Source organism: Copadichromis virginalis, linkage group LG13, assembly GCF_057382275.1.
Source record: "Copadichromis virginalis isolate Kocher_CV1m ecotype Utaka linkage group LG13, C_Virginalis_male_GT1.1, whole genome shotgun sequence".
Classification (NCBI taxonomy): domain Eukaryota; kingdom Metazoa; phylum Chordata; class Actinopteri; order Cichliformes; family Cichlidae; genus Copadichromis; species Copadichromis virginalis.
In genome coordinates this window covers 18,522,012-18,535,602 of record NC_140630.1, presented here as the reverse complement: position 1 = coordinate 18,535,602, position 13,591 = coordinate 18,522,012, and the positions used below count along the sequence as shown (strand labels likewise).

The 13,591-nt window shown below is 43.3% G+C and overlaps 1 protein-coding gene across 4 annotated transcripts in view; it reads left to right on the top strand.

Moving 5' to 3' along the window:
- slit1a (slit homolog 1a (Drosophila)) overlaps positions 1 to 11,971 on the top strand; it is an 83,008-nt gene extending 71,037 nt beyond the window's left edge. For 2 of the 4 annotated variants that reach the window (XM_085477745.1, XM_085477744.1), the window contains 13 exons: positions 3,504 to 3,575; positions 4,868 to 5,031; positions 5,130 to 5,254; positions 5,358 to 5,455; positions 5,536 to 5,675; positions 5,816 to 5,909; positions 6,002 to 6,139; positions 6,242 to 6,470; positions 6,572 to 6,702; positions 6,801 to 6,955; positions 8,063 to 8,351; positions 8,438 to 8,649; positions 8,746 to 11,971. In XM_085477745.1, coding sequence (XP_085333871.1) covers positions 3,504 to 3,575; positions 4,868 to 5,031; positions 5,130 to 5,254; positions 5,358 to 5,455; positions 5,536 to 5,675; positions 5,816 to 5,909; positions 6,002 to 6,139; positions 6,242 to 6,470; positions 6,572 to 6,702; positions 6,801 to 6,955; positions 8,063 to 8,351; positions 8,438 to 8,649; positions 8,746 to 8,984 — 2,086 coding nt within the window. In that variant the 3' untranslated portion in view covers positions 8,985 to 11,971. Of the gene's footprint in view, positions 1 to 3,503; positions 3,576 to 4,867; positions 5,032 to 5,129; positions 5,255 to 5,357; positions 5,456 to 5,535; positions 5,676 to 5,815; positions 5,910 to 6,001; positions 6,140 to 6,241; positions 6,471 to 6,571; positions 6,703 to 6,800; positions 6,995 to 8,062; positions 8,352 to 8,437; positions 8,650 to 8,745 lie in introns of all 4 variants that reach the window. The other 2 variants (XM_085477743.1, XM_085477742.1) reach the window with 1 other exon arrangement.
- Positions 11,972 to 13,591: the final 1,620 nt, after the last annotated feature.

Sequence of the window (13,591 nt, the reverse complement as noted above, 5' to 3'; positions counted from 1 at the left end):
TGAGTTCATTTTCATATTTCAGATGAATTGCATGCAGGTACTATTTGTGTTATATATGTGCTTTTTTTTCAAATACAGAATATATACTGCCTGTGCTATGAGAGTGTTTCACTTTTTTCTTCATGAAAAATCAAATGTTTCTTTGGTGTCACATCATTTCAGGACAGTGTTCATTCTGCTCACTGAGAACATTTGAAGTCATTTTGACAGAAGTGTTCTAAAACAAGACAGGACTTACTTTCAGGCTAAATGAGTTATTAAGGAGGATATTTTTGCAGCCTGCACTGACTACAGAGATGGTGCAAGCAGATGCTGAGAATGTTTGATTGACTCCAGAGGAATGAAACACAGTCTAAACAGTTATGACAGCTTATGAATACACACACAGACACACACAGACACACACATAAACTCCGACCTATTTTCTCTGTTTAGATGGCAGCTGTGGGGGGAAATAGCAGTGTTATTCCAGCTCCCACTCCTAACCACCTCTTCTTCAGACTTCTGCCCAGTCTGCTTGTTCACCTCCAAGTGCCCCGAGCTCATCACTGCTGCACCATCAGGGCCAAACACATGCTCCCACATCCCACTGTACAAAATCACCCTGACTCTGATTGCCGGAGAATGTTTGCCCCGCTAGCTGTAATGGTTTTGACTTTGCCTGTGGGCTTTTATGAAGTTATGAAGTCTTTGATTGTGCACTCTCAGTGACCATGGGCTCCCTGCGGATGAATTCGTCTGCTAAATAACTGAGATGTAGATCGTAAATGCATTCGACAGATAGATGACGAAATGAAACCAGTCTTTGGAAGCGCACAGCAGCTCGAAGCCTCAAGCTTTAACTCGAATGTACAGTTTACTTTTGCAACAGGAGAAACTGAGACCAGGCCCAGCAGCACTCCTTATGAGATTATGCGCGCACGCCAATGTCTATTTGTGTGTCTGCGTGTGTGTGTCTGTGTGCGCACTGATGCCCGTATATGCATAGTCTAAATGTTTGTCATCTACTGGCTTGGTGCCTGTTAGTATGTGTGTGGGAGTGCAGTTATCAGCCTTCCATGTGTGCTCATAGCAGGCACACTTTTTATTAGTGACAACAAAGCTTCAACAAAGCCTCTTTTTACGGTGGGATTCGACTAAAGCCCCCGATCATTACGAGACACAAAGCATAAGAGCCCTTTTAGTGTAGAATGAGAGTGAAGCTCGGCCATCATTAGCTGATGCCGCCGTCGCTACGCCAGGCGTAGAGCTTTGATCTCTAATGAAGCTGTGTGTCCGTTATTTCTGCTGTTACTCACTCACGCCACCTTTACTTCTGAAATTCCCCTGAACAAGTATGCTAGACGCCATGTGAGGCCCTCCCTCAGTGCCACCAACACGTACACACACACCACACAGGCTCAGAACTATATACAATAACACACATATATACACACAGACTGTCTGGGCTACCTTATTGTCTTACTCAGACGGGAGTCCAAGTGAAGCAGAAAACTTTGATGTCTTTACTGCCCGTGTGATCAATCATAAGCCTCCCATTAAATGTCAATTGGAGCTGTGGCATTTCTTTCTTTGCTTAGAAATACAGTGGGGGGTGCAGCAAATCTCGAGCGACAATGAGCTCAGTTTAATAGTTTAAACTTTCAGACTCCACAAAAAGTTCAGAGTTCAAAGTTGGAAGCTTCATGGAAACCACAATGAGATGCCAAAAGCGCCGCGCTCATGTGCAGTCGCGCACGCCGAGGTGCCAGAGCCTTTATAAAGCTGCACCTTTGGCTTTACACAGCAGTAAAAGAGGAGAAGAATCATTAACGCTCACTTCTTCAAACAAACCAGGGGTCTGAGGCTGGCATGGATGTGGTGTGATTGCAAGCGGCACTGTGTGAGTGTGCACGCATGTGTGTGTGTGTGTGTGTGTGTTTGTATGGTGGTTGTGGTTTAAGCTGCAGATTAATACGCTTCTAATTGGCCTGCTGAGTATTAGGTGTGAGGTGAGTGAGCTGAGACAGCGCCAGGGTGTGGCCCGCAGGGGTTTGAGTAGCAACCTGTAAGAAATTAATGTGATATGAAAGAAAAGAGAAGGGAAAAAAACAATGAATGTAAAGCTTTCAACAAAAACAAAACAGACATGTGGCTCACAGAACCAGACTTCCCACACTCTGTGTAGACATAAGCCATCGAATTGTCAATCGGTTTCATTCTGGGAATCGGGCTGCAGATAAGCTGGCATAAGCAACGTGAATTGACAGAATGATATACAGCCGTAGCAAAGAAAAGTCAAAAAGAGAGAATGTTAGCAGGAGCGCAGATCAAGTTTCTTCCTGGAGACTCCATGGCTCCTTTTTTCCCATGAGATCTTTTCCTGACTGGCACACTGCTGCTGGCTTTACGCCCTCGGTATCCTCCAACTACCACAACCCACCTACGCGCTCTACACTAATAAGCATTCTCCATGGCACACAGGCCAATTAGCGTGTTGTCTCAGGCAGGTTACACTGTATATTTTTCCTCTAGTATTTAGTATTCTTACACTGACCAACTTCCCTCTCCGCATCCTTTCCTCTGACTCTTCCACAGTTTCACCGTGATTGACAAGTCCAACAAAGAAGGCAGTTTACTTTCAGAGTCTGTTTATACATCAGTTCTCTTCATCCAGGCATAGAGAGCAGATGTGTCATGTACTGTTATTGTGGACTGAGCTGTGGTAACATTAGCTTGCGGTCAGCTGAGGTTTAGAGGTGGTAATGACCTGACGGATTACAATGACCATCAATCATGTAGCCATTAAGCCATGTAGGCTTGTCAACCTTGGTAGCAGTAGCAGTCTGAGAACAAGGAAAATAACAGTAGATTCAAAATAATGCAAAAACACACCAGGATTAATATTACCGGTAATGCATGTGCCCAAATATACAAGCACATAATTGTTCCTCGTTGTCTGCACACACACTTACACTGTCTTGCATGTGGTACAGCTCTCTTTAACCCCCCAACTCTATACCCCTGTTGGCCCTGCCAGCCAGACGCGCATAGAAACTTGACACCAGCCTTTTCCAGACGTACAGAGCCTCGTATCTTTGCCAGCTGCACATGGCTCTACCAGAAACACAAACCACCTCCCGCTCATTTAGAATGCCAAGACAACATTGCGCCATTGTTCCTGATATTTCTGGTTTCGGTTTGTTGGAAAGCAATCAACCCAGCACTGACAATTAATATACTGACTCTTTGGTTTACTTTGAAAAAAAATATAGCTTTACCATTTGGACACAGGAGCACCGTTATAAATACTGAAATGGGACCGTTCATTCAAATACTTGTCTTTTAAAAAAAAAAAAAATACTAGTGTGTTTTAACAAATCAAAAACGAGTTGATTTTCTGGCAGTTGACCAATCAGTAAATCTTCTTTTGAACTTTGTTCTAATAGTATGATTTTCTTTCTGTGCTCAGATGTCTTCATGTATTTTCTCTTTTTGTCCTCTCCTTCCCCTTCACCCTTAAGGTCTCTTCATGGCAATGAAATCTCAGAGCTTCCCGATGGCATCTTTAATGACGTGTCCTCACTTTCCCATTTGTAAGTAGTAACACACAACTGTATGGCCATTTCCAGAACCATTACCATCTGCATTTACCATGTTAAGTGTACATACATGTAGCTGCACACAAAAATGCATACACACACACACAGAGGCACTGTCAGGTACAGGAGCCGTCTGCACACACAGCCAGAGTGTGGCTCACAGCGGGCTGTCTGTTGTCCTCTTTGGTCGGCTCTGCATGAGACGAGCCCTCCCTTAATCAGCCGCAGTCCTGCGGTTCAAGCAACACACAGACCCCTCTGCTCTCTCATCTCCCTGTGTGACATCTTTGAAGCACAAACATTCACTGACTTGCACACACATATCTTTCATGGTCTGTGGACTTCAGTGTTTATTTATTTGTCTGCAATTTTGTGTGAGTTGGGCGTCTGGCTGTGCATGGCTTTTGCCATCCAGCATAAATTGTCACATCATTTCGTGACAGTTGCTGATCAGTAGACATATCTGCCTATTAGATAGATAGACTTATCGTGAATATGGAGCTACCAGGCAGGAGGGGAAGACCACGGAGGAGATAGGATGTAGTGAAGCGGGACATGCAGACGGGTCATGTGACAGAGGAGGAGGACAGGGTGAGATGCTAGATATAGGGTGAGATGCATCAAATGCGGCGACCCCCAAGGGAGCTGCCAAAAAAAGATGATGACGACAGATAGATCTGTCAATCTGTAGGTGTCCTCCAGTTTTGACACTGGAGCTCTGGCAGAAGGAAGCATAGGGAGAACTAAACAAAGGCATTTCATGGAGAGCAGAGCAAGAGTCGAGGCTTCATGAAAATGGGGCGAAGTGAGGGATGGAGGGGAGCCATTGATCCACAGTCACAGTCAAGTGGCTTTCATGTAAGCAGATGTCAGGTGTCAGCTATTGGCTCGGCCTGAAAGATGAGCCTGTGTTCCGCAGTAATGGAACAGCATCGATTCAGGAGTGTTTGTGCATCCAGTGGGAGGACAGAGCGCCATTGATTCCTGACCACCATGACAGAAGCAGTTAAGAGTGCCTTCTGTTCACACCTTTGCCGTAATTGAACAGCCTTCCTCCTGATAATGCATGGCCCAAAGTGGCATTGAGCGTTAAACTTTAGAGCTGTTTTATTCTTAGGGAGGCTCTGATTTTTTTTGTCTAGGACATCAAGTTGATTTTTAAGTGAGTGTTACTTTATATGAGAATGTAGAGACACCTGCTGGTGACAGAGTGCACTACAGTGGGTAGACTTATACTGAAAGAGCCTAAATCACTGATTACTAATGACTGATCTCTGAATTTTCAGGGCAATCGGTGCCAATCCGCTGTACTGTGACTGTCACCTGCGCTGGCTGTCGGACTGGGTCAAGACTGGATACAAAGAGCCCGGCATCGCCCGCTGTGCTGGTCCTCAGGGCATGGAGGGCAAACTTCTGCTGACTACACCTGCAAAGAAATTTGAATGTTCAGGTGAGTTATTGTGTTCAGCGCAGGAATTTCATCTTAGATTGGTCACTTGTACCTGTAAAAAAAAAAAAATGAAATATAAGCTTTGGCATTTCCTCTAGGTGATGTGGACACGGCAGTGTTGGCCAAGTGTAACCCTTGTCTGTCAAGTCCGTGCCAGAACCATGGCATCTGCCACAGCGACCTGGTGGAGATCTACAGGTGCAGCTGTCCTCCGGGATTCAAGGTAACTACACAGTGCTACCACCTACCTGTGAAGACCAGTTGAGAGGTTACCGACGTGAGTAGCATCATTTTTGGCAGATCCCTTAGTCTGGCCTCTGTTTCAGGGAAAGAACTGCGAGACGGTTCTGAACGCCTGTGTGAGCAGCCCATGTGCCAATGGAGGAACCTGCCGAATGGATGCAAATCAAGAGGGACAGTACAGGTGAGGAAATCAGTGAAGGTAAGGAATGAAATCTTAATCAAAGACAGAACTTGATGAGATGGATTTGTTTGCTTTTACAGTTGCACATGTTCATTGGGCTTCGCGGGCCCGACTTGCGAAACCAATATCGATGACTGCGATGACAACGACTGCGAGAACGGAGCAACCTGCATCGACGGTGTCAACAACTACACCTGTTTTTGTCCCCCCTACTACACAGGTTAGTAGATGCAGCATAGTTAAGATCAAGAAACAGCTGCACAGTAACAAAATATCAGTTAAAAAGAAGGTTTTACGCTATGAAAAATATGATTATGCTCTGCGTTAACCACCTTCTCTAAAACTTTTGCCTTTTTGCAGGTGAAATGTGTGAAGAAATGGAAGATGTGTGTGCCCCCGGTCGGAGCCCCTGCCAACACGAGTCTACCTGCCTCATCACATCCTCTGGACCCAAGTATGTTTTACTCCCAGAAGCACCAGATCAATCAATTCTGAAGCTGTATGTTGGGAAATAGACGATTTATATTTTGTATTTTTGCATTGCAGGTGTGTGTGTTCTCCTGGTTATGTTGGTGATGACTGCAGTGTAGATTATAATGACTGCGAGGAGCATCGCTGTCAGAATGGAGCTCAGTGTGTGGACGAGCTAAATGGATATTCGTGCATCTGTCCTGAAGGATATAGGTGAGGAGAGGACAAGTGTGCCATTATTTTTGGCTTCTTAGTTTCTTCTGCTTTAATCGGATCACACTCCTAAAAATCCCCTCACTGTCTGTCTTCCTTTAGCGGTCAGTTATGCGAGGTTCCCCCATCTCTACTGTCACTGTGCGAGCGGGCCGACTGCCAGAACAACGCCCCATGTGTGGAGCGAGGTGGGCGCGCCCTCTGCCAGTGTCCTCCTGAGTTCGGAGGGCCACGCTGTGAGAAGCTGGTCAGCGTCAACTTCATCGACAGAGACTCCTACCTCTTGCTCTCTGACCTTAAGAACTGGCCTCAAGCTAACATCACACTACAAGTATGTGCAGTCATTTCTACCATTTCAGTGTGCTGCCACTGCCTTTCTGTGCTAAAGCCTGAATAACTCAAACACCCAATCCAAAAATGATCTCTCTGTAGGTATCAACAGCGGAGGACAATGGTATCCTGCTGTACAATGGAGACAATGACCATATGGCAGTGGAGCTCTATCAAGGTCATGTCAAGGTTAGCTATGACCCCGGCAGTCAGCCAGGACATGCCATATACAGGTAAGGTGCCACTGCTCGCTCAGTCCTGATGAGCACGTAGCATTTTGTGTTCACTTTGACTGTACTGTATATCTTCAATCTGTGTTTTCCTTTCCCAGTACTGAGACTATCAACGATGGTCAGTTCCACACAGTGGAACTGGTGACCTTTGACCAGATGGTGAACCTGTCCATTGACGGGGGTCTCCCTACCACAATGGACAGCTTTGGGGCAGTGCGGCCCATCAACGGGGAGGCTCCACTATATGTGGGGGGTAGGGGCCCTCTCCAGAACACACCTCCCTCCTCTGCAGGCACTCTTAACTACTACACTACTGTCAATCACCACCCCTCCCCCTTCGCTTTGTCACCACCCGAATCACTCCTTTCCCTCAACCCTTCAACCCTATCCTCTAGCCACTCCATCCCACCTTTAGTCATGACTGTGTTTGCTAGAAAAAATACAGATAAACCTCCTGAATACTAACACACACACACATTTTTTTTAATCATGAAAAGGAAGCTCATAGAACACAATTCTCAAAAGTAAAGCTACGTTCAGCTTCTTCTGAACCAGGTAGCACTGCATTTAACAGAGGCTTACACCAGATGCCCTTCAGGCTGAAGTACAACCCGCAACCTTTCCCTTGCAAATGTGTTAACCACCACACAGCTGAAGGAACATCATTCTCAAAAATAATAGATCATAATTTAGAGTAAAAACACAATGCATCTCTCTATAGACTTCGTCCTTCAAGCACTTTTTTATAGTGTGTGAACTACGCCATCTAGTGTTAGAATCATAATCAAACTACCACACACAGTCTCGACTTCAGATTAGTTTTGTATTTGCATGCATTTTTTCCCCATGGTGCACATGGTGTTCATTTGTATAATTTACATGTAATTTAGCCACTCTTGATAGAATCAGACTTTGAAACTGAAAAAATAAACCTTTAATGTTACACCTTAGATTTGTTGCATTTCAGCCCCCATTTGTGGGTTGATATCGGATCAGGAGTGGCTCAGACTTGGTGCTGTTTGTTTTTCCTGCTGTGATGTGCTGTGAAGTGCTGTTCTTCATTCATACAAACTACAGGAGACATTTTTTCCATACCTCTCTCCCTTTTGTTGTCCCCCATTTCAAGGATGATGTGTCTTATAGTGCAAATGTAAAAAAATCAAAATTAGTTTAAAAAACTCCAACAAAAAACAGTTGTATATACTAATCTGAGAAGTGGTTTACACACTGCTGGGACACACATGCTTGAAAATATCAGTCTCCATTACACTCATACCAGCCCTGTGTTAGATGTCTGTGCGTGTGACTCAGTATGCACGTCCTTGTATATAACCATCCTTTCTCTCGTTCCTTCCTCCAGGCATGCCGGTGGACGTGCACTCGGGCACTTTCCGTCTCTGGCAGATCCAGAATAGCTCCAGTTTCCATGGCTGTATCCAGAACCTGTACATAAACAACGAGCTTCAGGACTTCACCAAGACCCAGATGAAGCCTGGCGTGGTACCGGGCTGCGAGCCCTGCAAGAAGATCTACTGTGTACATGGCATATGCCAACCTGATGGGGTCCAAGGACCCGTTTGCCACTGCCAGCCAGGCTGGAGCGGGGCGCACTGTGACCAGCCTGCTAACAACCCCTGCCAGGGCAGCAAGTATGTCAGCAAATGGAATAGCTTAGTGTGGATCAAGTTTTTAAACTTTATATTTATATTTATTGAGTTTATTGCCTCTTAAATAGGTGTGTCCATGGAAAATGCATCCCTCTGGATTCTCAGTCATACCGCTGTGAGTGTGCAGAGGGTTACCGCGGAGCCCTGTGTAACCAACAAGGGGAGCTGTTTAACCCCTGCCGTCACTTGTCCTGCAAACATGGTCGCTGCCAGATCTCAGACACAGGAGATGCATACTGTCACTGTGAAAGTGGCTATACCGGAGAACTTTGTGATGCAGGTGGGTTTTGTGCATGTTAGTCTGTAGTGATAAAGAAAAAAAAGACTTTAAAACAAGTCATATTAAAAACTTTTTTCTCCATTGTTTTTTATTTAGAGATTGAGTGCAGAGGGGAACCTGTGCGAGACTTCTACCAGGTCCAGCGGGGATACGCTATCTGCCAGACGACACGCATGGTCTCTTGGGTGGAGTGCACTGGAGCCTGCGACACAGGGGCCTGCTGCGCCAGTCAGAGGATGAAACGTCGGAAATACACCTTCGAATGCAGCGATGGGACCACCTTCAGCGAGGAGGTGGAAAAGACCATCAAGTGCGGTTGCGTGGGCTGCATGTAGCACAGTTCACTCCCGTTCCCTGCTGCTGCTGACGAGCAGAAGATGGAAAGAAAGAAAGGAAGTAAAGAAAGGAAAGAGAAGACAGTAGGAAAGTGAGGGAGAGAAAGAAAGAGAGATATTAAAGAATATATATAAAACCTCTATCTATATATTATGGACAACAGTGTTTGTAAAATAGTATATTTCCTCCCCTTCTAAGGGTGTTTGACCTACAGTAAAACAGAGAAACCAACATCACGGGCAACAACGTAGGTGCGACAACAGCAGCAAACCATTGTATCCGCAACATTGTTTCAACCCGAGTCACCCAGTGTGAATTCCCCATCCATCTCTGAGGCCTCTGACAGCCCAGCCACCATCTACCATCTTTACTTTGTGGAGGCAGAGAGAACAGTGGGGTCTGGCCTGGGAAAAGCAGAAGGCTAAGAGGAGAGCTGGACAATTTTGACTTGGCAAAGCTGTTTTGAGTTGAGCTTGGCTGGGTTGCCTGGACTGGGCTGGACATGGTTTGAGTTGAGTTGAAGTTGTTGTTGGTTTGGTGTAGCAGTTTCTCTGCCAGGATACAGTCATCCATCCACACACGCACACGTAGAAGTGAACAGCAAGGAAGAAATCGTACGATTAAGAGCGGCGCAGACGCCGTGGCTTCGAGGCTAGGGTGGTCTAGTGTCACAGTTGATTTCTGTGAGGTACCGTAACAGAAACTCCATTAAAAAAAGAAATAAACAAGAGACTGCGCTGACTAGCAGCACTGAAAACAGCAGTCAAGGCACGTCTCTGAAGTACATAATCACACATGCATGGCATACACACATTTTCTGCACAGTCTAAACGCCACACGGGAAGGCTTGTGCCAAACTATTCCAATCAGAGAACCCATCCGGTGCTGACAGTGCCCAGTGCTTATCAGCCCCCAGCATGAATTGCCTCAGGGTTAGGATGATTTGCATAATCCCACCCCCAACCTACTCCACCCCAGTGAGTAGGAGGCCAATCAGTCCTGCTCCTTTTGATGCCTGCAGTATTAAACTTGTGCAAACTGTTGCATGTTTGGAGAAGTTTGCTAACAAATATGTAGAGCTTCTTAATATCCTTATAAATGTACAAAACAAAAACGTTGCAGAATCATGCTCTGTTTTATTTTTTATTTTGTTTTGTTTCATTTCTCATAATTTGTTTTTGTTATATTTTTGTGTCATGATGTAACCTAACTCCTTTAGCTGCCCCATCCCTCCCCTACAACCCTTTATATAGAAATGCCTAACAGATTCTAATATATATATATTTGTATTTCATTTTGGTATAGTATTTTTCTATGTTAAAGAGTAAGTCTGTTTCCTGAAGCTTTGGGACTGGTGGAAAGGCGTTCATTTGGTTCCCTAGGTGTTTTTTGTTTTTTTTTAATTTGTTGTATCTCACATGCTCCAAAAGGTGATTAATTACATTTAATTGGCCAAAAAAAAATGCAGCAGCTGGTTGGCCTTTTTGTATAGAAGGCAGTATTGGTCTAGAAATATGTTTAATATTGTATATGTTGTCTTCCATGTGAATATTACATTAATTCATTGAGAGTCTGTGCTTGTTTTTATTTATTTTATCTAATGGCGTTTTCCTGTAGAAAGTGAAGATCAAAAATGTCAAAAAGATTTAAAAAGGTAACTAAAAAAAATTAATTACGTAAAAAACTGTATTTGTAACAACACTTCATAGCAGTGTTTGACCTTCCTCTCTGGCTTAGACATTCCTGGTTTGCTTGCAGGGGCCGGAGAGTTCAGAGCTGAGATTAAGAGATGTCCCCCACCTCAAATTTCCCTTGAAATTAACACATCACACTTAAAAGACTTCTGATTGTTTCCGTGTTCATTTGGATTGAAGTGCTCGAGTTGCATTTCTGTCATTTGAATTTGTGAGCTGGTGGGTTTTGTTTTGTTTGTTTTTTAATTTTTTTTTTTTTTTTTTTTAAATTAGTCAAGCTCAACTGATCATAAGCTGCTGTCAAGCCAGAAGGAACAGGATGAAGTTGCCTCTGTGGACAATGATCATGTTATCAAGGTGTGTCATCCAAGATTGCTTTGAAAAGGCAACTGTGTGTGAAGCATTACATGCCTACTACTGACAGATAAGTAAACGAGAACGGTCTGGACATTTTCAGTATCTGTCAGTTTTAAGTGGTAATCCATACGAAAAAAAACCAACAAAAAAAAAAGAAAGCAATGGTGCCAATTACAGTGAACGTCATACCTGAATGTATAAATGTGTATAGATAAATACGACCTATGCTTATTCATGAAGTGGTAACTTTTAGCTGTTATTTAGTTTCCAATGTAAGATATAGAAATCACATCCTGTCGAATAAGTGACAGTCCATCGGGATGGCGTTAAGGTGTTGTTCTCTCTGCAGATCGGGATTGTGTTTGATCCGTTTTGCTGATCTAACTGTTAAAGTCTCTTTATAGTGTGAAAGGCTGCAGATCTCAGCTCATACAGCGTTGCATCACGGAGCTCCTATTCATATTGCTACCCATGTTAACTTTGTTTTACATGCTGTCGCTGTGATCCCAGTGGTGTACAAAAACATTAAAGATCCCATAAAGGATACTGATGAACAGTCACTGTAATACTTAGGCTGTGTGCCTCGTAAAGGTGCGCGTTTAGTCAAATGTGACTTTCTTTCCATGTCTCCTTTCCTTCCTCTGCACTAATCTGTACTGGACTGGTGCATTCAACTTCCTGGTAGACATCTTAGTGGTGCTTGTGCTATATTGAGATGTAATTCAGTTACTGGTCACATGACCAGAAACACAGTTTTCTTCCATCCTATGAACTATATACATAAATGTTATTGTGAACAACACAATGTCTCTGTTGTATTGAAATGGTGCAAAAACTAAGAAATATCCCTGTCTGGGTTCTGTCTGTTTGCGTTTATGTTACAGGACTGATGGTGGGATTGAACTGAAAACTCAATAATGCTGAATGTATGTATTGCCACCGACAAAATGTTTACCAAAACTCCACTCTTTTCATTAATTAAACTTAAATGTGTGTGCTTTTAAAAATTGTCTCCATCATTTCCTTCTTTTACTTGGCAAATCTTACAAGTTTGTATTTGAAACAGTGACACTTTTTTAAAAAAAAAAAAATCACACACTTTTGCCTCTGTACAACACCACAATTTTCAATTCCAGGTTTTGAAATTGCATTTGGCAGCACTTCACTGGAATTCTCAATATGACTTCCAAAGGGATGTTGATGCAAGAAGGGGGAGACTGTTTTTTTTTCCCCAATGGCAGCAAAAGTATTGTTCTCTCATGGCCAAATCACTAACCTTAACTCAATCAAACACAACATGCTTTCAGTTACTCAAGACATAAGTGAAAGCTGAGAGGTCCCCACGAACAAGCAGAAGCTGATGTGGCTGCAAAAAAGGCCTTGACGGACTATCTCAAGGATGGAAACATTCCTGAAGTCCATGAGTTCCAGACTTCAGGAAGTCACTGACTGCAAAGATTTCCATCAAACTTACATTAAAAATTACATCAGTTTGTCCAAATAATTTTGAGCCTGTGAGAATGGGGGACTAAATAAAAATATAAAAAAAATAATTCCTAAACAGTTAATACTATACTTTCGTTAAACCATTTGAGCTGCAAGCCTGTAGATTCACATCTATTTTGTGTGACTTCAAATCCAGTGTGGTGGTGTACAGGGGCAAAATGATTTGGGTTTTTTTTTTTTTAAATAAAAATACTTCTGGACCTGATATAATTCCCAATGACTTGGAAACATATTTTATTTATTTATAACTCATCTGTTGTTTTGGGTTAGCAACCCTAAAGCTGATGAAATGGACAGTGATTTTACTTCAGTGCATTTGCACCACACAAAAGCTATGGCTGATGCCGAAAAGAGAACAGGAAGTTGCCGATTTGATTTTATGCCTTGTTTGCAGGTGTAGGCTCTACTTGGCAGAACTTTGTTTTTTAAAGATTTGGTAGTAACCAATTACTGACTTACTAAGGTGGCGTGTCCTTCAATTGGAAAAGGGACCTAACTGCATATCACCAAAAAGGGTAAATAAATTAACTACTTCGTGTCACACAGGTTATAGTGCCTTCACTGTTTTCTACACTGACAAAGGTCATGGAGGCCAACTGTTTACCAATCGGTCCAACAGCACAGTGGGAGCTTCCTGTGGGCATTGGGGCTATTGCCCTTTGGCCGTATGGCAGGTCCCATTTATGTAAAATGCCATCAATACTGTGTTAACTACAAAGTTGAAAAATTTACCATCAGGGGGAAGCATCCAAGGTCCTAAAGTGCCACAACTGTATTTCAGATTTTCTCACAGCTTTTGAATAATTGCTATTTTTGTTTCAGTGGCTTTCAAGTTGTTATTTTACTTTACTAAAATAATTGTATTTAGTTTAGTTAACTACACTAACCATAACCATACTGTCAAGTTCACGTGAATATTCAGGATGCTGACTGTGTGATGATTTGTGAATATTTTTAAAATACTGATAATACACAGTTCAGTGCCCCCCCAGCCCCGAAATTCATTTCACTTTCATGTACTTGTGTGAGCACCTCCGTTGAGGCTGTAA